Genomic DNA, 25,651 nt, shown 5'->3' with positions numbered 1-25,651 from the left:
AAGCAGGGTACAAAATGTAGCCACAAAATGTACGACTGTATGTGGGATTTATAGATGTGGCTAAAACAAAGACTGGCTTGAAATATGGCAGCATTTACAAAGGGTTGCCTCCGGGTGGCGGGGATACTGGCTGGTGATTTTTGTTCCATTCTCAGGCTTTTCTGTATTCTTCAAAATTTCTAAAATGCTCTTGAGTTATTTTCACAAGCAGAACAACAATAATAAATATCACTTTTGAAGGCCCGGGCTAGTCGTCCGGAGACCTGAGTTCTTAGCTTGACCTGACTGCCAGCTTGCTGTCCCCTTCGATTTCCTGAGCCTGGGTCTCCTCAGTTGTAAAATGAGAAGAGCCAGTTGCTCCACGGGACACTGGGGGGATCTCATAAGACTAAGAAAGTGTTCTGCGGCCTCGAAAAATGTCCTGAGTGAACCATGACACAGACACGGTCCTCTGCCCCGAGGCTCCGTGTGCACCCAGCCACTTCCTCCTGCCCTCCAATCCGGGCCTTACCTGTGGTGAAGGGCAGGGTCCGGGCAGGGGTCTCTGAGCTGGGCAGGACACGGGCCTGGCTGGTGGGCTCTGGGGTTGGCAGGGAGGCAGGCGCGGCTGGGGAAGACTGAGCCCTGGACAGAGGCCGGTGACCGCCCTGGGCCAGGGGAGGCAGCACGGAGTCCCCAGTGGCTCCCCGGGGGAGCCGCCCAGCCAGTCGCTGCTGCTCCCAGAGGTACACCTGAGGGACACAGGGGTCTCAGTCTCCACGTTCTCAGTACCCTGCTCCATCCACCTCTGCCCACAGCCTTGGAAACCTCCAGGCAGGCCCCTTTTCTGCAGAAGCCTCTGGCCCTGCCTCCCAGCTGGGCTCTGGCCTTTGAGTCGCTGAGCTCCCTGCCCCCACCAACCCCCCGAAAGGTCTGCACCCCAGACTGACCACCCTATTCCACCAGAGCTTCCTGGGCCCTCGAGACTCCAAGGTGAGAACCTGGGTGAGGGGCCTCAGGCTGGCTCTGACCAGGATCTCCTTGTCTCCAAGGACTGCCAACCACCCAAGGACACAGGGACCTGAGTGAGCCTACACATGTGTGGCCTGCTACCACGTGTTACGGGCTGAGTTGTGTCCCCTCCCACCTCATATTTAGGATGGAAATCCTAACCCCCAGTCCTTCAGAATGCGACCTGATTTGGAGACAGGGTCTTTACAGAGGTACTCAAGTTAAAAATGAGATCATTAGGGTCAGCTCCAACACGACTCTGGTCCTTATGAAAAGGGGAAATGGGGACACAGACGTGGACAAGAAGAAAGACGATGTGCAGACCCAGGGAGAAGGTGGCCGTCTACAAGCCAAGGAGAGAGGCCTGGGACGGCTCCGTCCCTCACAGCCCTCAGAAGGAGCAACCCTGCCAAAACCTTGATTTCAGACCTCTAGCCTCCAGAACTGTGGGAAAATAAGCCCTGTTGTTTAAGCCACCCAGTTTGCAGCACTTGTTACAACAGCTCCAGCAAACCAATACCCCACGGCTTGACTTGCACAGTTGAAGGGCTGAGCCCATCTCTGCCACACCTCCTGCCCCAGCACCTTCCTGGAAACAGTACAAGCGCTCACAGGGGAGAAGTCCTAGGGCAGGAATGTGTGGGGCTCTGTGAAAGGCCAGTCTCGCTGCTGGACGAGGGACACGGCTTCGCCCTGAGATGGGAAGGCTGCTGGAGGGTGCGGCACGTGTATGTGTGCATGTGTCTGTCTGTCTGTCTGTCTGTAACTTGCTGTGGATTTGGGAGAGGAACTGTGGGTCCCAGAGCTGTCCCCTGCGCTGATATCCCATCTCCCTCCCTTCCATCTTTACCAGGCCCCAGAGTCTCCTGACTATGCCTTCCACCGAGGGGCACCTGGGCACTACCACACCTGCTGGTGCTGCTGGAGAGGAACAGGGCCTCGGGCCTCATGCTGCCCATGGCTGGACTCCCTGTGTTCCAGGCCGTCATCCCCCAGTGGCCCCACTCCCCCGCCATCTGTCTCGAGGTCCTCAGCCGAGGGTATCTGCTGCAGTCGGGGCTTCTCACTCGGCTTGGCTGGCCTCTGGGGAAGGGAGATGCTAGCTGAGAGACATGCTGGGCCCCCAGGAGCCACACGTCCTCCCTCTGACCCTCCAGATCTCTGCCCCTCCTAAGTCTCCCTTCTTTCAGCCCCCAGGGTCCCAGTTTAGCAACCCCTCACCACCTCCCCTACCCAGTTCCACTCACCTTGATCAGCTGCACATGAGGTTTGAGCCGCTCCAGGCGGGGCTGCAGGGGGCCCAGCAGTGGGGGGGCAGTGGCGCTTGGGGGCAGGGGCTCTGAGCGGGTCCGGCTCAGCGGCCGGTGGAGGCCTGACCCGGAGGGCCGCTCGGTGGTCAGTAAGGACTGGGCAAAGTGGAAGGGCAGGGGCCCAAGCCCGGGCACTGGAAAGAACGGGGTGGGGGGCATAAGGAGGGAACCACAGGGAGGGGCAGAAGGAAGCAAGGGTGGGCCGGGGAGGGGGGAGGGGGCGAGCCAGGAGGAAGGGACCCTGCCCACGCTTGGCCTTCAGCAGGGTGCAGGGATCCAGCCCCTCTCCTGTAGAAGCTGGGACTCACCAGTCAGCAGAGGGGCGTGAGAGACCGAAGGATCCAGGAGGAGAATGGGCTGCAGGCGAGAGGGCAGGGGGCCTCCAGCCTCGGGCTCCAAGCCATGGGGCAGGAAGAGGGGAGCATGGGGACTCGCCAGGACTGGTCCCCGAGGGCCCAGAGTCGCATGGGTCCTGCGGTCACCATCAGCCTGGAGGAGAGGTGGGGAGCATCACAGGGGAGAAGATCCCAGCAGGGAGACGGTGAAGGCCATCAGGTGGGGTGTAGATGAAGGGAGAGAGAGATCTCGGGCGCTTGGGGTGGGGGAGGGCGCCTCAGCCACTCACCCTGGGAGGGGCGGGCAGCCCCAGCGTGATTGTGGGCAGCAAGGCGAACGGAGCCAGAGAGGTCTCCTGCAGCCGCAGCCGCTGGCCCAAGAGCGCCTGCCATGGGAGCAGGGCAGGGGTCACCGGTCCCAGACCTCCACCCCTGGGCACGCCTTCCCCAGAACCCCCAGGAGGCTCCGGTGGGGGCTGCCCAGACCCTGCGGCCCCAGCCTGGTCGGCCGCCTGCTGAGAGGAGCCTCAGAACTGCCCCCGAGAGCCCAGCCTGGCAAGGCCTTACCTCGGAGCCCAGGACCGGGTTGGGGCCGTGCTCGCTGTCATTGGGGGAGCTGCACCCTGACGCCGGCGTGCTGCTACTACTGGGGGAGGAGTCTGAGGGTTGGGGAGAGGGGGACGCGCAGTCAGGGGCCAGGAGGCGGGGCCAAGAGGCGGGGCCAGGAACAAACCCCTTCCCCAGTGGGCGGGCTCTGCTTCCTGCTTTCTTCCCAGCAGGGCGGGCAGAAGGGAGGCCGCCACCAGTCTCCAGTGCGTTTGGACACTTATTCGTTTAGCGTGCCCCTTCTTCAGGTCAGGCGGCAGCTTAGCCAACAAAGCAAGGAGCCGGGGGGTTCAGCCCCAACTTGCGCCCTGGCGAGTGTGTAGGACACCCCCCGACAGATACCCATGGCAGCCCTGAGGCGGGCATCCCTTGTCTGGGTGGGGCCTGACCCAAAGGGACCGGGCCTGCCACCCGCCCACCGCGCCGGGCCTCACCGCCGAGGGTCTCTGCCGGCCGCCGCCGGAGGCTGGGCGGGGCGCTCTCCTTCCGCAGCAGCGGGTTCTTCCTCCGCTCCAGGGACTTTTTGGGCTTGTAGCGCAGCTTCAGGTTGGGCTCAGAGACTGTGGGAACACCGGCGTTACTAGGCCCACACCCCCCACACACACCCCACCCCGGTCTCTGGCCTACGCCCTCCCTCCCAGTCCTCTCTGAGAGAGGCCAGAGAAGGCAGTGCCAGAGAGAAAGCCCACCGGGTGCAGACTGTCCCCCGCCCAGCCAGGCCCCCCTCCCTGACCCTCATCCAAGGTCCTTCCTTTCCCCTGGAGGTCCCTGCCGGCCTGTCCCACGCACCTGTCTTACGCAGAGGGAAGTGTTCTGGGGGGTCGCTGGGCAGGCTGGGTACAGGAGGCAGGAAGCTGCTGAGCATGGAACGGGCAGCTCCTTCCGTCTCCAAGGGCTCAAGAGTTCTGTGGAGTGAGGGCCAAGGCTGCTTCAGAGGGGCAGGCATGCCCAGAGGCCTGACAGCCATCTCATTCCACCCTTTGGGACCTGCTAAGGAAGGCAGCAGCCCGCAGGGTCAGGAAGTGCCTCGCCGGCAGGAATACCGGCCATCTCCAGGTGGCAGCATTGGGCCACCCATCCTACCTGCAGCCCACTGGTGATGCCGCCCTCGGACCTAGGCATAGGAGCCAGGGTCCGGGGCTTGGATAAGGGCCAGACACAATGGCAGGATCCTGTTCTAGGAATCAGGATGTTTTTGTGATTACAGGAAGATATAAAGAGAAAAGAAAGCTAGCGTGGTGTGTGTGTGAGAGTGTGTGCGACAGGCGGGGGAGGAGCGATAATTAAAGGACGAGAGAGCAGGTATCAGTTGGGAGAGGGGTTCGGGGCAGGCCTTATGATTAGAAGTGAGGGGTGGGGATCAGGTGATGGGCAGCTGGGAGGAAGAGGGGGCGAGTGTACGTGTGCTCACAGGTTGACATCCAGGGAGGAGGGGCGCGGCAGGGACACGAGGGGGCAGGTGGGAGAGGAAGTTACCTGTAGGGAACGCTGGGGCTATTGGGATGGACCGTCCTCTCTAAGGCTGCCTGCTGTTTCTTCAGAATCACCTCTGCCAGCTTCTGCTTGACCACACTGCTGGCTACGGCACCTGCAGGGGCAGAAATCATCAGTGGGCTGGGGGTGGGTGGACTGGTGGCCTCCCGGGAACATTCTCTGCCCGTTGCCCCGGCCACGCCCCCAGGATGAGGCATCCCAGGGACCCCCTCAGGCAAGAGCCAAGCCTGAGGCCCCACCTCTTCCGTGAAGCCTACGGGTCCGCCTTCACCCCCACCCACTTTCGCCGGCAGCGCCCAGCAAGCAGAGGGGGGCCCCGGCCGGCACTCCCCGCTCCCGTGCCCACGAAGGAGGCCGTGGACACCGGCTGGGGAGGCCTCCACGCTTACTGCGCTTGCTCTTGTCCTTATTGAGAAGCTGCCGCAGCTCCTGTTCCTGCTGCCCCACCTGCGACTCGGGCAACGGCGCGTCCATTGAGAGCTGTGGGGAGGGCCGGCCGCCCGGGGAGGGGCGAGGAGTTGGAGATGGAGGCGAGGGTCTGGGGAGGCTGAAGGGAGGGAGGGGTGCCGGGTCTGAGCTCGAGGCTGCTGCGTGCGTGGGGAGCTCTATCTTTACCCTCATGGTCTCCGCCGAGCGCTGGGTCTGCAGGCCAGCCAGGAAGAGGTGGTGGTGCAGGCGCTGGGGGTGCTGCAGGGCCAGCAGCGTGGGCTCCGGCGGGGGCTCCACCGGGGGCCGCTGGCCCACCCGCAGGTCCATGGGCTGGGGCTGAGGGCCTGGCGTGTCTGCGCAGGGCCTGGGGCAGCCTGAGCACACAGAGAGGGCAGGGTCGGCCGGAAAGCTCTGCAGGTGCACGGTTACCTCATCAGCCTCCTTCAGATTCACTTGACGATGGTAAAACACCCTCCAGGGACCTCTTCCGCACTGCACCCTCCCCACAGTCCTGCACGGCAGTTATTTTCAAGCCTGTTTCACCCATGAGAAAGGAGGTCATATAAACTACACAGTCTGTCGCTGGTGCTGTGTGGATTGAGCTTTCTGACTCCAAGCATAGAGTTTTCCACGAAATACGCTGCCTCTCCAGGCCAGGATTGGGGGCTGTAGGGATTTAGAGAGGGGCTGAGGGCCCTTTAGTGATACATTCTGGGCCCTGGCCTCTCCTTCCCTTCTTCCCACCCTGGAAGGAGGATTGGGCCCAGCTGCCCTCTGATGAGCTGTGCTCGGACACAGCGATCGGACAGGCAGTCCCCTTTGTTCAGCCTCCAACCCCAAAGGGCGTCCCAGGCCCTCTCCGTTGCCATCCTCCCTACTCTATCCTAGGCCACAGGATAAAGGAGAGGTGCCTCAAAGCCACAGCCAGCCCTGGCCTGCACCCTGGGCCTGCACAGCCCACATGCCCGTGGAGCCTGCGCCCAGGTACCCTCACGCCAGCTCTGGGCCTCAGCAGCCTCAGCTGCCTCTTCTCGAGTGTCCCCTGCACCCATGCCAGGAGCACCCTGCCAAGGCTGTGGATGCAGGGGCTATTTATAACTAGCTGCCCGACCAGGTCCTATGCCCACATCGCCTGCTGGGCCAGGCCGGGCTCAGCAGCCAGAGACATTCTGAGGTGCTCAGAGGTGGACAGTTATCCTGGAGAAGGGGAAGCAGGTGGGGCTGGGAGCAGGTGCCCTCAGACAGGGCACACAAGCGGGGAAGCCTTTCCGGAGAGGCCTCCTTCAGCTCATCCAACGCTGGGCCTCCCCGATGGGGGCAGCCACAGGCCGTCCTCTGGGCCTGAGCCGGACTGGAAGGACTGAGGAGGACTGTGGCAAAGACCAGCTGGGGAGTCAGGAAATGCGGCATCTGGGCCCAACTCAACCATTATCTTAACATCCATAGCACACGTGCACAATCGCTGCAAACCCTTCTACCTCATCACCCCTGTAGGCCCTGGGAGGTAGTTATTACTATTCCCACGTGAGGAAACTGAGGCGCAGGTGAAGGGACCTGGCCAAGGCCACCCAGCTCGGGGCACAGTGAGCTCGGGTTCCGTCCTGCTGAGGCCACTGCTCCGTCTCCGTCTTCCCACTGACTTCCAGGAAGTCACCTCCCCTGCCCCACCCCCAGAGGGGTCTCTCACTGGGCAAAGGCAGAGGGGCTTGCAGTAGGTGGTCACTAAGCGGTGTCTGTTCTCACATTCTCTGACCGTGAGATGGACACAAGAGAGGAGCAGAGGAGGGAGATGCCCTCACGACTCTCTGGATGTCAAGAGACCAGAGCGGGTGTCTGGGCACCCGATATGGCCAAGAGCAGGCAATGCACTGCTTTGATGTTCCCACCTCTTGTTCATGTGTCCACCCAGGGACCCCAAATTCTCATTCTGGTTCCGTCTGGGTCTCTGATGCCATTGCACTCCCGCCCCAGGAAAGGTCTCAGTCTTCCCACGTCAGGTGTCCTGGCTTTCCGGGGTGACTCCCCGGTGACGCAAGAGGGCCCTCAGGGCACCCAGGCCAGGCCACCCAGACTTCAGCCATACAGACTGGGAGCGGCCCCCTCCCTCTCTCCCAGCAGTGCCTCGGCCTCCAGAGCAGAAGGCTGCTGGGAACATGGGAGGGGCTCTGCCTGCAACCCTGGCAACGCCTCTCAGGGTGACTCAGCATTTGGGGGTCTCCATGGTCTGATGCTAAGCCGGCTTCTGTCAGCTTGTGTCAGATGTGCCTCCCACATCTGAACACGGACCCTCCGCCTCAGCCGTCTGCTCCCGTCCAGTCACAGCCCATGTACCTCTGAGCTTTAGCTCACAACGTCCCCCTGCTGGTGCCGTCCTCCTCCCTCGAGTCTACTTTTCCAGATCCTACCCTGACTTCCAAGCCCAGCTGGAGTCTTCCCTCTTTCCTGGACCCAGCCCAGTGCCCTGCTGGGTCAAGCCCTCTTCTGGATTTCCACCACACTGGCTGCTCTGTGCCCTGAAAGCACCGCCCAGGCAGGTACCAAATCTGAATTAAGCTCCAAGGGCAGGGACTTGGTTTTGCCTACTGCTCGCTATCCCATCACCTAGAATAGTACCTAGCAAGCGACAGGCACTCAATAAATACTGTTTGATTCGATGAATAAATCTCTATATCCTCGGTGCCCTGGAACAGAGGTGGGGTTCATTAATGTTTCTTTTTCCAATTTCTGTCTTTAAGTTTTTAGAAAATTACACAACTAGGAGAACTAAATAACAGTAGGTGGTGAACTTACTGTTTCTTGAATGGATGGACAAACTCCTTAATCAGCTGCCCCCTCCTTTGGAACTGGTCACATATCGCATTCGACTATTATTTCCCTTTTTACTTGTATATCTTGTCTCCCCACCTGCCTGTAAGCTTTTGACGGCTAGGACTGAATCAAAGAGGATAGCGGCCTTCCTTTCTCCCTGCCGTAGTTTGGGTGTCAGGTGTGCACTTTGCACCCAACAGGCCCTCATCCGGTCCAGCCCCCGCCCCCGCCCCATGGGCACGTCCTAAACTCTCCTCGCCCAGCACGGCCTAACAGCAGCGGGGGCAGGGAATGGTGAGAGACCCACGGAGAGGGGTCCTCTCCCTCCCGCCCGAGCAGCATGAGGCCTCTTCCCACCCCACAGGGCTGGTGTGAGGACTGCAGAGCCCACAAACGAGAACGCGACGCCTCGCCCAGAGCCCCCGAGGCAGGGGTCCCAGCATAAGTATTGGCTTCCTACTTGCCTTCCTGTTTCACTGCACCAGCATGGACAAGGAGAGCACCCTACCTCTCCTTTTCCTGTTGTGCTTCCCAGCTCTGGGGCCAACCTGGATCCAGAGTTGCCGCTCTTATCCCCCCTCTTACCCCTTCCCCACAAAACCCCAACTTCGCCCCTCCCCCAGAACCCCAACCTCCCAACTCTCTGGCCAATCAGCCAGCCACCGTTCTGAACCACCCCTGAGCTCCTCGCCCCGCTTCTGTCCTTTCCAGCGCATCTTCCACTCCCCACCACACTCTCCCTCAGGCCCACTCTTACCTGTGCCAGGGGGACTGGGGCAGTGAGCACCCGGGCTCACCTGGGTCCCATCTGTAGAGAGAAGAGAGATGGAGTGAGGCGGCTGCCGGGAGGGGCAGGGGAGGAGGAAGAGAGAGGGCCAAGCCAGGCAGGCCGCCTGCTGGTCCAGGAGGCCCCACTCCAGCCCGAGGGCACCTCCACCAGAAGCTAAGGGAAAAGACAAGACCCCACCCCATTCCTTTCCTCGGACTCCCATGCCGCCTGAGAGCGATCCCCAGCTCCATCTTCCTCATCTGATCTTTCAAGCGGCTCAGGTATCTTTCTCCGCCGGAGCTCAGTCCACAGCAAGAAACTCAGGAGGCCCTGGTTTACGCAACGGTGCCCTCAGCCCTCCCTGATGTGCTCAGATACGATCTTCCTTGGGCAGCCAAACCAGGCTCCCCTAGCCCGAAGGGGGAGAAGAGGGCTGGGAGGTGAGGTGGGAGAGCACGGCTGCTAAGACTGCACTAAGGATGCCAGGAGGGAGATGGGGAGAAAGGGAGAGCAGGCCTGGAAGGGGAGCTGGGGCCCCCTCTGAGGCTTCCACAGTGCGGGAGGGACCGGGTCGTGGCCTGGAGGTCAAGTCAGATCTGGTGGGAGCTGTGAAGTGGTGGGTCTGGAATGCATGGCTCGAGGGCCCCACGGTAGGAACCCCTTTCCTCCTCCTGCCCCATCCTGGGTCCTGCAGCCTCTGTGCCCCCCGAGAAGAGAACCATTCAGCCTTTTTCATGGATGACCTCAAAAAGAAGTCTTTCCTTCTGGACATGGTCACCTCTCCCAGGCTCCTAGGCTCAGCCCAGGGCCCTCCATTCCGTTCAGAACCCACGGAACCCCACGGTAGGGCCGGTGCTGTCGGCAGCCGAGAGGCCCGGGGATCCCAGGGACTGGCTGGGGTGGGGAAAGACAGAGCTGAGCCCCGAGGCCACCTTTCCCTCCTGCTGTCCCAGCTCAGGGCCAAGGGGATGGAACCTGGAGCCTGGAGGCCTCCTGGAAGGGGATGTGGTAGAAGCCCTCCTCAGGCAGAAGGGGTATCTTCTGAAGGACGACCGACGGGCGCTGCACTACTGCCTAAGGGGCAGCCCCAGTCCTCTTCCAGAAGCTGGAAAAGGAGAATTCCCTGCAGGCGGGAGCCTCTGGGGGAGGCGGCAACTCTGGGCACAGAGAGACTCCCACCAACTGCCCTCAGACACTAGTGGCCTGCGCTTCGGATGACGACATTTGGTAGGGAAATGCCGCTCCACCTGTTCAAATGCTGCCTGTTCTTTGAAGTCTAGCACGAGGCCATCTCCTCATGAAGCTCACCCTGACCACACCCCCCCTTACCATCCACAGCACCCACTCTGTGCCCACCACCTCGACACTCCATTAATCAAGGTCTCTGCGGTGTCACGGCTAAGCCATGCCCATCTGCTCCCAACACCTTGCTGGGCACCTGGCATGCTCTGTTAGGAACTGGCGACTTGAACACAATGACGCTCCCCTGGCCCCCTGCCTAGCACATGGCATGCGTATTTCTCAGGGTTTGTGAGCCTCAAGGAACAGGAGTAGGGGAGGCAGCCTCCCCTCCCCAGGATGTGGTAGCCCCCTACCCTGGACTCTCTTAGGACCTCCCCTTTCTTCTGCGGGACCTGGTCCTCCAAGAGAGGTTTCTGAACTGGACTTCTGGGTGCAGTCCCGGAGACCGTGTCTGGCCTGGAGTCCTTGGCCTCCAGTCCCTACCTCCTGGGAATTCTCCCCTAGCTCCCTCGGTCCCTGCCTGAGGGCTGGCCAGCAACACTCACGCGTGGGAGCACAGCCAGCTTCTCTGTGCCCAGCTCCCCTGGTAACCATGGATTCCGGACACCATGCACCCTGTGGATAGGACAAAAGCTAATGGCCCTGAACTCTGTCGTGTTTGTTACGGGGCCCAAAAGGGATGTTCTGTGATGATGATCTATGATGATATAAACTCTGTTCAGAAAAGCTGTGTGTGTGTGTGTGTGTGTGTGTGTGTGTGTGTGTGTGTGTGTGTGTATTGCCGACAGGGGCAGCTTCTAAAAGCAATGCCTCGAAAAAGTTCTGCTTCTCCTCCAACCCCCTAGGTTTGTACTGAGAGCCTTTGGATTCAGAAGAGCCCAGAGCAACAGAGATAAGATCTGGGGGACAGCTCTCCTGTGTACCAGAGAGAGGAGAGTATCTAAAGGCACCCAGTCAGTGGCTGAACTGAAAGCAGAAAGCGGCATCCCAGGCTTGGGGATGAATCTGGGGACCCCTCTTCTCATCAGCCCCTCTCAGAGCGCTGTTACCATTAATTTGGGGTCAGACTGAAATAAAATCAGGAGTGAATGGACCCGAGGGACAGAAAACACTGCGTAGGGCTAGACCCTTCTCCACACAGCTCCGGACCTGGGTGGAGAGCTCTCATTTCTGGAATCCTGGCCACCCCCCTATTTCTACCTTCTTTGGAAGCAACTCTGGTCAGGATGAAGAGGCAGTTTACCTCGTGCTGCGGTTCCTATCAAGTCACCTTCCCCAACCAGACACCTGATCTTACCCAGAAATCCCACCCTAATGGGTCCACCCCGGCCCTCAGCAACCTCCAGGGCAGACACAAATGCCACTCTTCTGTCCCCTAAGCACAAGCTGGCCTCTCACTCCTCCCTTGTTGCCCCAGGCCCTCACCTGCCCAGCAGATGCGACTGGAAACCCGAGCCTGGCCTGACCGCCTGCTCTCCCGGTGCTGCCAGCCCTGCATCAGGGGAGGGCTTCCCCAGGAGCAACGCCACCCACGAGCCCCCTCCTGACGCCTCTGATGTCTTTGTCGAGGCTGTGTCCCCCTCCCTGGTCTCCTGAGGAGCTGAAAAAGGAGAAGCAGGCAGACCCAGGCCCTGCAGGCAGAGGAAAACAAGCAGGAGCAAGAGGCCAAGCCCTGGGTCCAGGGCCGACTCCCTCCACCACCCCCCTGCCCTCCTCAGCTCGGGTCTGCTTCCCTTGACATGGGCAGACGAAGTTTGACTTCGCGGGGGGCTGGCAAAGAAGACAAAGCTGGGGGTGAAGTGGCTTCAGGAAGGCCCAAGAATAAACAGACAGAGGAGAGAACATCATGGTTGCCTGACTCTCCGACACAGTGAGGGCGGTGCAGCGTACGTTAGGACCTGATGGGCCTTAGAGATTGTGCAGGCCAACACGCTCACTTCCCAGAGAGGGAAAGAAAGAGGGCAAGGGGCTATGTCATGGTCACCCAGCAGGTCAGTGGTACAGCCAGGCCAGACCAGACCAGTGCAGGGGGAAACCCGAGAAGTGGATCCCAAGAGCAGGCACTTAGTACCTCTGTGTGAGGTCACTGGTCCAGGTCTTTTTTTTTTTTTTTTTTTTCTTCCCGCGGTACACGGGCCTCTCACTGTTGTGGCCTCTCCCGTTGCGGAAGCACAGGCTCCGGACGCGCAGGCTCAGCGGCCATGGCTCACGGGCCCAGCCGCTCCGCGGCATGCGGGATCTTCCCGGACCGGGGCACGAACCCGCGTCCCCTGCATCGGCAGGCGGAGTCTCAACCACTGCGCCACCAGGGAAGCCCTGGTCCAGGTCTTGAAGGGATGGAAAAGTGAATAAAACCTGGCTCTCACTTTAAGGAGTTTAAGGTACAGCCCACAGGTGTTTTTTTTAATTGAAAAGTGTACTACTTGCAGACACTAAAGTAATTCAAAGAGCCCCTGAAAGTATGAAACCAGAAGTTTCTCACTCATCCAACTCCCTAGAACTTCCCTAGACTCAACCCTTTTAACAGTTTCTTGTGTTCCCTTCCAGAAATTCTCTGCTGGTTATTAATTCTATTGCTCATTATCTTGGCACCAAGCTGCTTATTACTCAGATTTATCCAGAGCCCAGTGGGCTGCACGCTGGCTGGAAACTCCTGCCCCATGAAGTGATAGAAGCGAGGGTCCACAGAACAGAGGACATTGGGTTTTGAGGTCAGATGGACCTGGGTTCAAACTCTGACTCCCTCAGTGACCGGCAGGGAGAGCCAGGGACACGTTGCAGCCTGGGCAAGCCTTGGCTATGCCTCTGAAATAAGAGGATAAGGAACAGGGACTGGGAAGAGGTCGTGTGAGATGAGCAGTGCTGTGTGTGAAGCAGGGAGCACATGGCGGGTGCTCCCGCAATGGTCGTGATTCATACTGCTTGCTCCCGAACCAGTCTGCAGCCTCCCTCTGGCACAAGCATTTCAGTGTCTGGTACCACCTGTGTCCTCCCCTCGTCTGCCACAGTCCACTGTCTCCCAGATGTATTCCCGGTCCCATCTCTTATCCCGACTCTCCCAACCACAGGCTCTTCTCTTTCTCCGCCATCTGAACTTTTGTAAACTAATACTTTACTGTGTGCCGGGAGTCGTTCTAGGTGCCCTACGTCTGCTTATTTGCCTAACCCTCACGACAAACCTATGAGGTGGTTACTGTTTTTATCCCCATTATATAGACTAGTCAACTGAGGCCCAGCAGTATTAAATAACTTGTCTGAAGGCACATAACATGGGAGTGGCTCAGCTGGGACTCGAGCCAGGCGACTGGGCTCCAGAATCCATGTGCTCAAGCAATACTCTCCACTGCCGCTCCCCAGCACTTCCACTGCCACAGGCCAGCGGGTGGACAGCAAATGCAGGACCCGGCAGGGCACAGGGAACGATCAAAAAATCCCGTAGCCCCCCCCCCAGAGACCCGAACCGGCGGCCAACTCCAGCCCTGCTGCGGGTTAGAGGGCAGAAGCTGCCTGTTCCACCTTTGGGCCCCCGTGAAGACAATCCCCCCAAATCACTTAGAGATAGCAACTGTTGACTCTGCAGATTCTAAGAAATGATTTCGTACTGTATGTGGGGACAGGAGCCGGCGACCTTGCAAGAGCACCGGCTTCATCTTCCAGGCGGTCGGGTGCCCTGCCCTGTCCCTTCTTTAGTAGCTCCCAAGTCCCTCTGAGGCTTTCTCAAAGCACGCTCCGCTGGGAGGGCGGGCAGGGCGGGCAGGGCGGGCAGAGGCTCGGCTCCCGGGTGAGCGGCCTGGGATGTGGACCTGCCCAGACAAAGGCCTCCAGTCAGGCCGAGGCAGGGGGCCGCCGCTCCGCAGGATCAGCAGCTGTGCGCCAGGCAGGAAGAGGCTGGACGTGAGGGCCGCGAAGCCGGCCCTCCGCCTCCGCAGCCAGCATGCCCCTTTCCCCGCGCCTGGGGCCCTGGGGCAGCTATTTTTAGCTCTTGACACCTGGGTATTTTGCAGCCGCAGTATGTCCGGTTTGGAGTCTCTTTCTGGGAATCCCACATGGGGCAGTTGTAAACAGCCCCACGCAGCGGTGGCCTGAGCTGGGAGCTGGCACCCCGCTTTCTGCTGTTTGAGATGAATCAAACAGGAAGCAGACGTAACCATGGCAGCGGCAGCTTGCGCTCCCTGGGGGTGGGAAAGCGTCCTCCCTGGCTCCTTGTCCCTGCCCCAAGTCCATTCCATTTTGTGGCCTCTCCTCACAGATGGCAGGGGGAGCTGGGCCGTTCTGAGTTGTGAGCGGCCGTCAGTTCCTGGGACTGGCGCTCCCTGGAGAGCCTCACTGCCCTCTGGCAAAGAAAAACAGAAGTCCCTCCAAGCCCGGCCCGCCCCCGCTCGCTCCCGGGGCCTCTCAGACCACCACTCAGTCTTCCCTGGCTGCCCTCTGTGAAGGTGGGAAAGGGAGGGCAGAGCCACTCGCTCAGGGTCTCAGGGTGTGCAACATCCCCGAGCAGACAGGTTCCTCCAGTCCCAGGCCCAGCCCCCTGGTCCAGCCTGCCCTAGGGTTTCCCAGGTCCCGAAAGGCCTCAAAAACTCCAGTTCCCACTTACCCTCACTCCCCTGTTCCAGGAGCACCAATCCCTGAAACAGGAAGTTCAGGGTGATGTCTAACCACCATCTTTCCTATCATAAGCAAAACAGCCCGAGCAGTCAAGATGGGGCCCCCATCTGTAACACGGGGAGAAGAGTCGAGTTTCTATCAGCTTCTGCCTTTGTCTCTCCCCCTCCCCCACCCCCTGGTGCCCCACTTAGACCAGCTGCTCCCTCTTAGCCGCCCGCCAGCCCCAGCCAGTCTTTCTCAAGGGCCAGCGCTTGCCCCAACAGGAAGCACAGTCACCGCCCCGGGGCTGTCTCGGAGCCGCTCCTTTCTCCCCTCCGAGGTCTCCTGTTCATGCCCGCGCCCTCACTGATCCCTCAGCTTCTGGAGACCCTGCTTCCCTGTGCACCCCACCTCTGCCTCCCACCGGTTCTGCCTCTCCCAGATGTGCCTTCCTGGCTCCCCTCACCTCTGCCACCCACGAGGCCACTCAGCCCGCTCCCGAGACTGCCAGGGAAAAGCTTCAGCTATGACATTCATGTCCATCATTATTATTTTATTATTAGCAGTAACTAGTAATATTAGTATGAGCGATAACCACGTGCTGAATGCCTACTGGGTGCTGGTTACTGTGCTAAGTGTCTGACTTGTACTGTCTCCTTTGGTCCTCACACCCACCCTATGAGGTCGATACTGCTACCAGCCTCACGTCACAAAGGAAGGAAACTGAGGCTCAGAGAGGTTAAGAGACTTGCCGAGGTCACACAGGTGGTAAGTGGGGCTTCTGGGACTCCAGAACCTAAGCTATAATCACTACACTGGTGTTTACAACTAGTCCCACCCACCAAGGTGAGGTAAGGCCACCAAGGGGTCACACAGGACATAGTGCGGTCCCAACATCTGAAGGCCTGGGCGTGACTCACATGTTCTCACAGTGCCGGTACTCCATCCAGAAAACAACAACAAAAATAAAAACTGAATCATCTCTGCCCGTGTCCCTCACATGCTTTTTCATGTCCAGGAGGCACTCCCCGACCCCAACCTCACTTCCTTTTTCATCTTACGTTTTCCCTGCTTTTTAAATGTACATATTACCATTTTATCATTTCCTGTAAGCTGCCCCCAGCAGGGTATAACTAAACAAGCAAACCCCCAGGTGCCATGGAGCATCAACGCTGTGTGAAAGCCCTCTGGAAACTGTCAAGCCCTGTCTAAAATGCAGGTTGCATAACCAGAGCAAGACCCCCACAGAGCGGCTACTTGGGAGTGAACCGAATCCCCCAGGGAGGGGATGGGTGCACTCTCTCTCTCTCTCTCTCTCTCTCTCTCTTTCTCTCTCCCTCTCTTGCCCAGGCCTCACACACCCGGGCAGGCCACGGGCAAGGATGGAGGCGCCCACAAGTGCAAAAGGGAGCACCCATCTTCAGGGCAGGCTCCTGGGAACTAGGAACATAACCAAACAGCCATCAGCACCCTTGGACCTGGGGCAGGGAGAGACAGAGGCCACAGCGAGACCCCGGCCTGCTCCATGGCCTGGGGCATCACGGATATGAGTCCGTGAATAGCAACAAGCTATGAATGCTGGCACTCACAGGGATGCCACATTAATATTCATGACAGTGAATACCAGATCCCCATCCCAGTTATGCCCCAGAATCCCACTCATTTTCCCTGTTATTTTTGGAAGATGGCAGAACTCTGGCGGGTAGATTCTCCAGGTGACACGATTCCCTTTTGTGGCCAGGGCTGCCCTTGAGACTCACTCAGCTGGGGTTTTTCCAGACCACAGATCCAGCCAGGGTGCTTAACACAGCTTTCAGGGAATTCAAAAGCCAGATGCATAGTCCTGGGTACAGATTTGGACAAACCAGCTGTGAAGGACAATTTCTAGCCAACTGCGAATTCGATGAGATGAAAATTTACTGCACTGGAAGGTGGAGATCACTGACGGAAAAACATGGCATACGTGGTATGGTCTTGTTTTGGTAAGAAGCACGATATATAAAGGCATGTCAGGAGATGGGAAGGCGTACACTGAGGTACTGTGGCAGTGATCTCCCACTGCTGGGATTGGGATGTTTCTTATTCTTTCATTTTTGCTCCTCTGTGTTGTCTGATTGTCTACGATGCATAGGAACTGCCTCTGTAATAATAAAACAGAACTGATATGTATAGGTACACCCACACAATATCAAGATGGCACTGCCAATGGGCGGCAAAGTCAGGATGCGACCTCTGGTTCCCGTGAGAACTAGGACATAGGGCTTTCACTGATTCCACGTGTTATATTCTTGGAGCCCATATCCTCTGGAGTTCCACATTATCTACAGCTCAGCAGAGCTGCTTCTCCCGAATCACACAGAGGGCCTGGCACAGGCCTGGGCACAAAGTCAGGACTGACTGAATGGATGCCTGTAGGCTGAATAATGATCATTTCCTGAAAGAAACGCCTGCTGCCTCTTCCAGGGCCACTGTGCTGGGAATACAGACTGCTGACATCACTGACCTTCTCATCCCTCCTCTGCCTCACGCTCCTCCTTAAAAGCTGCCAGGGAGGGGGCTAAAATAAAGGTCACCCCAACAGATGCTGGCAAGGTACTTACTCCACAGCAGGGCCATCAGGGCCAGTCCCATCCCAGACCCTCCCTGGTGCCAGCTGGCAGCGAGGCCCTCAGGTTCCCCCGCATCCTGCCTCACTGGGAGAGGCCAGGGGTGGGGGAGTGAAAGAGAGAAGGGGTCCACCCTGCGACTTCTGGCCATAGACTCCTGCCGTTCCAGGCCCTTATGGGTGGAGGAATCTGGAACAGTGAATTTGGCCTGGTTTTTCCTGTGAACGGGGGCCGAGCCCAGTTTCTGTTCTTCATGTCTTTAACATTCCCTATCCCTGACCTTCAAAAATATGAACAATAACAGTGATAATATTCTGTGTGTACTGACTTCATACCAGACACGGTGCTAACCTTACTTACTTTAATCTTGAGAACAACTCCAGGAGCTTGAAACTATGATTATTTTCATATTACAGAGATGGAGAAACTGAGGCACAGAGAGCCGTGTGCCCAAGGTTACACTTAGTGGTTTGCAGGAGAAACGGGGACACTGCCACATTCCTCCCTCCGTGTCGTCACTCGGAAGGCCCTTCTGCCAAGCTTTGCAATGGGCACGGGAGAGTCGAGGGCGACCATTCACACCTGTAGGGTGCGTTAGAATCCACCGAGAGTTAACACGCGCATGTGAGCAAATCCCCACATGAAAGACTAGGAAATCAAGTCTCAGAGCCCTTGGCAGCCTTGCACGAGGTCCCATAGCCATTCAGCTGGGATTCAAACCCAGGTCTTTGGTATGAGAACGGCAAGCTTCTTCCCCTCTATCACACAATCTCCTTGGCCCAACTCTCAAGATGGCTCTGAAGGCCTGGAAGGGAGATGCACAGCCTCCAGCACCCTGGAGATGAAGCCTGCGCCCAGCCCCTCGCCCGGTGGGGGTGGGGTGCTGTGCCAGCACCTCATCTGCGACTCCACCGTGACTCACTCCTGGGACCCAGGGGAAACACAGCCCTGAGCTGCGGGCAAACACGGCCTGCCGCCTGCCCCGCCTCCAGCTCCCCGCCTCCACATTTGCTAACCGAAACCCGGCTGTTGCTATTTTTAACCCTCCAGCTCCCCCTGGCCTGGGGCTCCCCCCTTCACCCCACCCCCACCCCCTGCCCCAACCGGGTGCTACCAGCCCGTCATTCTGAGAGCAGTTCCACGACCTGAACGCCCAGGAGGGCGCAGCGGATGCCCGTGCAGGTTTGTGGGGCGAGCAAAACAAGACAGTTACGGCCCGTCGCCGAATTCCCCCACCCCGACGCTTTCCGAACCTGTGGCTCCCCGCCTGCCCCGCTTCTCCCTGTCATCCTGGCAGCGGGGGAGGGAGGAATGGGACTTCCAGGGCTGGGGCGGCGGGGTGCTGCAGGAGCCAGAGCTGGCCTCCTCGGGGTGCAAGAGAGCTGAGCTGGACTCCCGAAGAGAGATGGGGTCCCCCTCATTTCCTCCGGGGCACCAGGCTCGCCCTGAAAGCCCAGGGTCTCTGCCCACCAGGGTTTCCAATCCCTGCAGGCAACATGGGGAAAAAAGGAAGTGGCTGGTGAAGGGGTGGGGATGGTGAGTTTAGCCCAGGGCCCTCCTCATGGGATGTCCCCTCCCCATCCTGGGCAGAAGGCCTGGGAGACACAGGAGTCCAGGGGGTGACTGCACCCAGCGGCCTAAAGGAGGCCAGGGTTGAAAGACTCCAGGCAGCGGGTTGGAGGGTAGGAGGCCAGACGGGGCCTCTTCTCTCACGTGAGGGCTCCTCTGATACTCAGCTCTCTGAGCAAAGGGCCCGACCACCCTGCAGCCGCCTCTCTGGGGCCCCAGGGAAGAGCTACCACGAGAAGGTGAGAGGGTCTCAAGGCTGCTCGCTGATGTGAAAGTGAACCTCCTGAGACGGGGGTGAAGAGGTGGGGCTGCCGGGGGACCGGGGGGTGGGCACTGCCTTCTAGCTGTCACCCGCTGCCCCCACCCAACACCTCCCAAGCCCCCAGCTCAGAGGCTCACCCAGTTTGAGGAACAGATTCCAAGGGCCCAGGAGAAGCTCTGGAGCGCCCAGCCAAAGATCTCCTCTGCTCCCTCTCTCCTGCCCCGGCCCCCTGCTCGGCCAGCCTCGGCCCTCCCTCTGCCCTGTCCTTGCTGGCCCCTGCCCCAGCCCTTCTTTCTGGTGTGTCCTCTCTTCCAGGGCCCAGCTCCTCTCTAAGCCTTGACACCCACCCCCCCCACAGTGATTCCTGAGCCAGGTAAATAAATCCCAGTGGCCACAGAGGCAGCCAGGCTAGACCAAGAGAGGAGGGACTTGGCACTGGAGTTGTAGGGTGGGGAGATGGGGAGGAAGGGAACGAGGTGGGAGGAAGGTGAGGCGGGAGGGTCAGGAATGGGCTGGCACTTGAGAGAGGCTGCCGCCTTCCCAACACCCGACATGTCGACAGGGCCCTGGACTCGGCCGCACGACGGGGAAGAGGCTGCTCCCCCAAGCGCCGAAGCAGGCTGGGTCCAGCCCTGTCCAGTTCTCCCTCCTCCTCTCCCCTTCTGCCAGCCTCTGGGGATGGCTTGAGCAGCCGAGACCCTGCTGTTCCATGCCAGGCAAAAGGCTGGAGATTGGGCTCCAGTCCTCTGCCAGCACTCAGCCCAGGTCTCTCACATGGACCCAGGCGGTTGCCAAGAATGGCTCAGAAGCTCTGAGGGCTCACTTCTGGTCTGGGGAGGTGAGAGCAGGCATCGATGTCACTTCTCAAGCAGGCCTCCCCTGGCCGCCCTGTCTAAGGAAGTGCCACCTTGTTATTCTCTATTGCTGCACCTGGTTCATTTCCTTCTTAGGGTTTATCGCAGTGGGTAACTAGATGTATATACTCATTTCTTTACTTGCCTACTTGTCTTACTGTCTCCTCCACTAGAGTGGAAGTTCCCTGAGGGCAGATGCCCTGCCTCTGTGTTCACTGTGTATCTGTGGCTGGGACCTGGCACACAGCAAGGCTCGGTAAGCATCCAATGAGTACCTAAATAGCTGAATGCCTGGCTCGGTAAAGGGGGCCTTCTGGTTGCCAACCTCACTTTTAGGACTGACGAGCAACAGTTCCAGGATTTCCCCAGGGAGGAGGAAGCAGGATATAACAGGCAGAGCAAGGTCAGGAAGCCCGGGACCCCAGGGAAAAGGTCAAGGCCCAGTAAGCATCCGCACGAGTCCCATCTGGTCCACGGCAGCACGCTGAGTATGGACATGTACACAAATGCACATGCAGGGGACGCATGGGTGGGTCCTGGACTGGTCTTGAAAGGCTTGAATTTTGTCCTGGTTCTTCCTCTTAATATCCCTGTGTCCTTGGACAAACCACATACCTTCTGTGGGTCTCAGTTTCCTCAAAAGAAAATATGAAGAGATTGGCGGTCCTCAAACACGGCTTTGCACCGGCTCATTGAAGCGCATGTCAAACTCCAGATTCCTAGGCCCAACCCCTGCAGACTCTGAGTCTATCTGAAATGGGGCCTGAAGATCTTTATTTTTAATACATTCCCAGGTGACTCTAAAGCAAATGCTCCGGGAACCGGCATTTGAGGAGGGATGAAAATGCTTTCCAGCAAATACCTGGACTTCTATTAAAAAAGCCACTCCTGGGCTCCCCTGGTGGCGCAGTGGTTGAGAGTCCGCCTGCCGATGCAGGGGACACGGGTTCGTGCCCCGGTCCGGGAAGATCCCACATGCCACGGAGCGGCTGGGCCCGTGAGCCATGGCCGCTGGGCCTGCGCGTCTGGAGCCTGTGCTCCGCAACGGGAGAGGCCACGACAGTGAGAGGCCCGCGTACCGCAGAAAAAAAAAAAAAAAAAAGCCACTCCTGCACAGGCATACATCCCCCCAAAACGTGTCCACATACCCCACGCAGAGCCATGAATTGCAAAGGTACACAACTCTACAGACGACACACATCTGCACTACACGTGTGCGTGTTCCCCAGACACCCAACAGAGAGCCACCACGTGGATCACCACCTCTACATACACAGCCCAGGGGCACACATGCAGGCCCACCACCACATACCCGGTGTGCACACACACCCATCACATGTTGACCCACACTAAACAGACACTATCCTGAATTTATTTTGCCTCTGGGAACTGGTCCAGGACCAAGGGAGCTATGCTCTGCTGATGAAAACATCCCTCCCGCCTCTGCCACCCCCCACCCCTTGCCCCAGGCAGCATGCTGTCCAGCTCCCCCTTCGAAGGGGGAGAGCTGCTGGAGGACAGTAGGGAGATGGGATGAGGGGAGGCACAGAGCCCTCCCCAAAGTCCAGCAGGCCCTCTCTTTCCCGTCCCCCCCGGGGAGGTGCAAAAGGGCCTCCACCCAGCCCAGCCCCCCACCCCGACCCCCAGTGCTCACTCAACCCACTTGCCTAGATTCCCAAGCCCTGGGCCGAGGCGGCCAAAATGGCAAAGGAGGTGGCCAGATTGAGGGACTCCTCCTAATACTCAGACCTCTAAGGAAAGGGCTGTCTGGGGGCACTTTCCTGCAGCTCGAAAGCCTGGGTCCCCCAGGGAAGGTTGCCACAGAAACAGGGGGAAATATCACAGGGAAACACAATACCCGGTAGGGTCACCTGCTGACCAGGCTTCCTGCTGTGTTGCCCACCCCCCAGTCTCATTGCCTTCTTGGCCTCCTACTCTGGCCTTAGCCTAGGCCTCCTCACCAATGCTCTCCTTCCTGCCTCCCCTGGGTGAGGGAAAGCAGCCTTATGCAGCCTTATGCAGAAACTCTGCCCCTTTGGTTCCAAACAACAACATCAGGGATGGCCCAGAGCTGAGTCCCCCGCTTCTAATCCTACCAGCATCCCCACCACAGGAAATCAAAGCTTCCTGCCCCAGAGGAAGTGCCCCATCTAGTGAACAAATCCAACACATAAACGCACAGTCCCAGAGCCTTGGGGAGGACAGAGGCCAGCTCCCACGCCTTACCCCGGCCCTGTTTCCAGCAATACCCCACACCCCACTACAGGCCCCAGTCTCAACGCCGACTGAGGACAGGTCAGGGCCGAGGTGTGAAGGGGTCATGGGCAGGACCTGAGCCAGTCCAGGGGAGGAGAAGGCCAGGAGAAATGTGCATGGGCAGAGTTAGAAGGTCTGGTCCCAGCCCTGCTCAGCCTGCCATTCCCTGGCTGGGTGACCCTGGGCCTTGCATTAGCTCATCTTCTCTCAGACCCCTGCCAACTTCAAAATTACTAGCTCTTAAAATGAAAGGTCAGGAGAAGGAAGACAAAGAGATGCCAGGGGTTACGCAGGCTTTGGCCTTGGGCAAGGACGCCTGCAGCTACAGGAGGGTCCCCCGCTCATACGCCCATCACACATGCGTTTCTCACTTCCAAGGGCTTCATATCCGAATTGAGGAGGGGATGGACAAAGAGAAAGTTCCAACTCTCATTCCCAGACCAGGATGAAAGCTGGGGTCCATTATTCCTGAAGGAAGTGGTGGGCATAATAGCCCCCACAGATCCATCTCCTCCTCTGTGGTCATTTTACTGATGGGGAAACTGAGCTCCAGCATAAAAGCGGAGCGACCAGTTTAGATTCTTGGAATAGCCAGTGCAAGACCTGAATGCAACCTTCTCAGCCTCAGGATCACAGCTTAAGACTTGGTGGCCAGAGAGACACCCGCCCCTGGGCTCAAGCTAAGGAACACAGAGACCTCGGGAGGACACTTCCCGGGGCCATTCCAGATGTTATACCAAGAAGCAGCTCTGAGCCTGCCTCTGAACCTGGCCAAGCCAGGGATGAGAACCATCAGGGGACTAAAGGCAGGGGAGGAGTCCCAGCAGGTCCAGGACCTGGTTCCAGTCCAGGTTCACTGCGAAGAACACAGCAAGACTGCTTTGTGCCTTAGTTTCCCCAGAAGTGACTCCACAGAGGAGGAAACTTACTTATTCAGATGGGTAGAGGGAACAGAGAGCAGAGTTGGGAGGTTGAGATGCTGAGCAAGGAGGAGCTAAGAGATGTGTAGCAGAGGCTGGAGAAGGAGCTTCCAAGAGGGCTGGTATGAGGACAGGAGTGTGTGGCAGCCTAAACCACTTGGAGGACCTGGCCTGTGGGGTGCTATGGGGGAGAAATGGGCCACCAAGGTGGCCCATTAGGAGGTAGGAAACTGAGTCACATTCTCTTTTCTTTCAGCCCAGTGGCTGGGCAGGGGTCTTAGGAAGGTTCCCATGGATCCAGGTGCAAGTCCAGGGAACAGGCTGATGAATCCAGATGTTGAGTCCCCAGCAGGGCCACTGAAACTGGTAGGCAGAGCTGGGCCTCAAGCAGATGTTGAATGAGGGTGTGGGGAGGGATGGGCAGCAGCAAGACAGCCAGTGTCCAGATGCCGGGGGAGGCCTCTGAGGTATGCGGGACAACCAGCAGGGACGGGGAATGGCCTGGACTTGGTGGGAGGAGCACCAGTGGCTGGCAAGGTCAGCTCCGAATGGGTAACCTGGGCAGCGGGAGGGAAGGAAATGGGGGTAGGGGGAGTTGGGCGGCCTGCAAGCCCCAGAGGTCGGTCGGTCTCTCTCTCTCTCTCTCTCTCTCTCTCTCTCTCTCTCTCTCTCTCTCTCTCTCTCTCTCAGCCCACAGGCCTAGAAACTCTGGGCGTCAGGGCCCAGCCCAGCTGCCAGATTTGCTGCTCTTACTCCCCAGGACCAACAGACCGCAGGCTTGGGGGGCACACATCCTGTCCCCCACCACTCACTACACAGCCTGCGGTCACCATCTTCCCGCGCCCCTCCAGCACCTCCGCAGCTCACTCGGGCACAGGTGTCTCTTCACCCTGATGGGTGAGCAAAGGTGGGGGGCGGGAGCGGTGCTGAGAGAAACCTCGCTGTCAGAGACCCTCCCTCCCAGGGATCACACTCTTCCCAGCGGAGGGGTCAGAGTACGGTCCGGCCGGGATTCGCGGGATGGGGGCGCTGATGTCCGGGGCTAAGAGCCCGGCCCCAACTCAATGGGTCCTGCCCTTTGCCCTGCGCTTCCCAACCTTCCGCTCCGGAGCACCGCCCCCTCCCGGGGCCGCGGCAGCCGTCCCTCACTCCCGGGTCCCCCGGTCCGTTCTCCCCGCAAACGGGGGTGATGAGACGCCGGGCCCGCGCACCGGCGGCCCGGGGCCTCCAACTCCCTCCCTCGGGCCTGTCGCTGCCCCGCGGCTGGCGGATGTGGGCGCCCCGCTGGAGGCCCGAACCCTCCGGCCCCGGAACCAGCCCGGGCCGGGAGCCTGCCAGAGCCCCGCGGAGACGGGCGGGGCGGGCACGGGCGCGGGGGGGCGCACGCCGGGCCGGGCCCGCGGGGCCGCCCGGAGCCCGAGCCGGAGCCCGAGCCCGGGCGGGCGGCGCTGGGTGCCGCGCGCAGGGCGGGGCGGGCGGGGGGGCGACAGCCCAGTACTCACCAGCGCCGGGGCTGTGCATCCAGGGGCCGGGGCCCTCAGAGCGGGGGGCTCATGGCGGGGCGGGGGGCTGGGGCGCCGGCCTCACATCCCCCCGGTCGCCGGAGGCTGCGGAGCGACTGTGAGACGGCGAGAGGAAGGGAGGGGGCCGGGAGGGGGAGGGCCCTGGCAGCCCGGCCAGCCGGGTAGGATGACAATGGAAGGAAATGCTTTATCTGAGTCTGAGAGCGGGCCAAGGGGGAGGGGAGGGAGGGGGCCGGCGCTCGCGGCCCGGGGACACACCACCTCGCAGACACGGCGCGGCGCCTGGGCTGGCGGGCGGCGGACACCCCGCGCGGCCGGCTCGCGGGGAGGCAGCGCCGAACCCGGAATGTGGGACGCGGCCCCGACCCGCCCAGCCCCGGCCGCCGCGCGGCGCAGCGACCCGCGCACAATTCCCGGAAACTCAGATACCTGAGCGCACGCACCCTCGCAGACACCACGTACGCGAGCACACATCCATGTTTACCCGGGGCAGACTCGTTCACACAGACACTCTGCAGGGGAGGACCCCCGCGCTCACAAGCACACATACGTACGGCCCACCAGCCAACAGTTACACAGGGGGACGGCGGGACACGCGTGGAGCCCCCGGTCCCAGCGAGGAGTCCCAGATAGACACCCCCGCCCCCCGCCCCAAGCACGACTTGCCTGAGGAAAGTTCCAGGATCTGATTTGAATCACTGCCCAGCCCTCCCCCTCTGCCACCTCCTCCCACCACCCCCCCCCCCCGCCCCGACCTCGCCAGCTGAGGGGAATCGAAGGGTCCAGCCTGTTCCTATTAAAAGAAAAAGGGGGGTGGGGGTGGTGCGGATTTTGAAAGTTCTCTTTTTTTAAAGAAATTTCTCAAGGGATTTCCTTCCCTCCTCTCCTCTTCCTCTCTTCCTCCCATTCCTCTCCCCCCACCACCCTCCCCCCTACTTTCCCCCTCCCGGTCCCTATGAGTCAAACTTCAGCAATGTGCCCAGTGTCTCCCAGTGCATTACAGCGGATCACAGAAATGTTCCAGTCTGTGAATCGGAATGCAGCCGCCTCCAGCCCTCCCTCAGCTAATAAACTCAGCTCCGGGCTGGCTTTAC

General features: G+C 59.6%; 1 protein-coding gene across 8 annotated transcripts in view; it reads right to left on the bottom strand.

Annotated features, from left to right (window-relative positions):
* HDAC7 (histone deacetylase 7) overlaps positions 1 to 24,694 on the bottom strand; it is a 35,420-nt gene extending 10,726 nt beyond the window's left edge. Inside the window, exons 1-13 of one of the 8 annotated variants that reach the window (XM_032644120.1) lie at positions 24,537 to 24,690; positions 8,730 to 8,780; positions 5,351 to 5,538; positions 5,125 to 5,215; positions 4,718 to 4,829; positions 4,031 to 4,146; positions 3,676 to 3,801; positions 3,203 to 3,294; positions 2,926 to 3,021; positions 2,609 to 2,789; positions 2,238 to 2,434; positions 1,900 to 2,073; positions 512 to 731 (exon numbers count right to left, since the gene is read on the bottom strand). In XM_032644120.1, coding sequence (XP_032500011.1) covers positions 512 to 731; positions 1,900 to 2,073; positions 2,238 to 2,434; positions 2,609 to 2,789; positions 2,926 to 3,021; positions 3,203 to 3,294; positions 3,676 to 3,801; positions 4,031 to 4,146; positions 4,718 to 4,829; positions 5,125 to 5,215; positions 5,351 to 5,538; positions 8,730 to 8,780; positions 24,537 to 24,555 — 1,663 coding nt within the window. In that variant the 5' untranslated portion in view covers positions 24,556 to 24,690. Of the gene's footprint in view, positions 1 to 511; positions 732 to 1,899; positions 2,074 to 2,237; positions 2,435 to 2,608; positions 2,790 to 2,925; positions 3,022 to 3,202; positions 3,295 to 3,675; positions 3,802 to 4,030; positions 4,147 to 4,717; positions 4,830 to 5,124; positions 5,539 to 8,729; positions 8,781 to 13,585; positions 13,697 to 18,426; positions 18,659 to 19,141; positions 19,392 to 24,536 lie in introns of those variants that run through there. The other 7 variants (XM_032644121.1, XM_032644119.1, XM_032644117.1 and 4 more) reach the window with 7 other exon arrangements.
* Positions 24,695 to 25,651: the final 957 nt, after the last annotated feature.

Source organism: Phocoena sinus, chromosome 10 (assembly GCF_008692025.1).
Source record: "Phocoena sinus isolate mPhoSin1 chromosome 10, mPhoSin1.pri, whole genome shotgun sequence".
NCBI lineage: Eukaryota > Metazoa > Chordata > Mammalia > Artiodactyla > Phocoenidae > Phocoena > Phocoena sinus.
The sequence above is the reverse complement of the archived record's forward strand: the minus strand, read 5'-3'. Positions and strand labels throughout refer to the sequence as shown.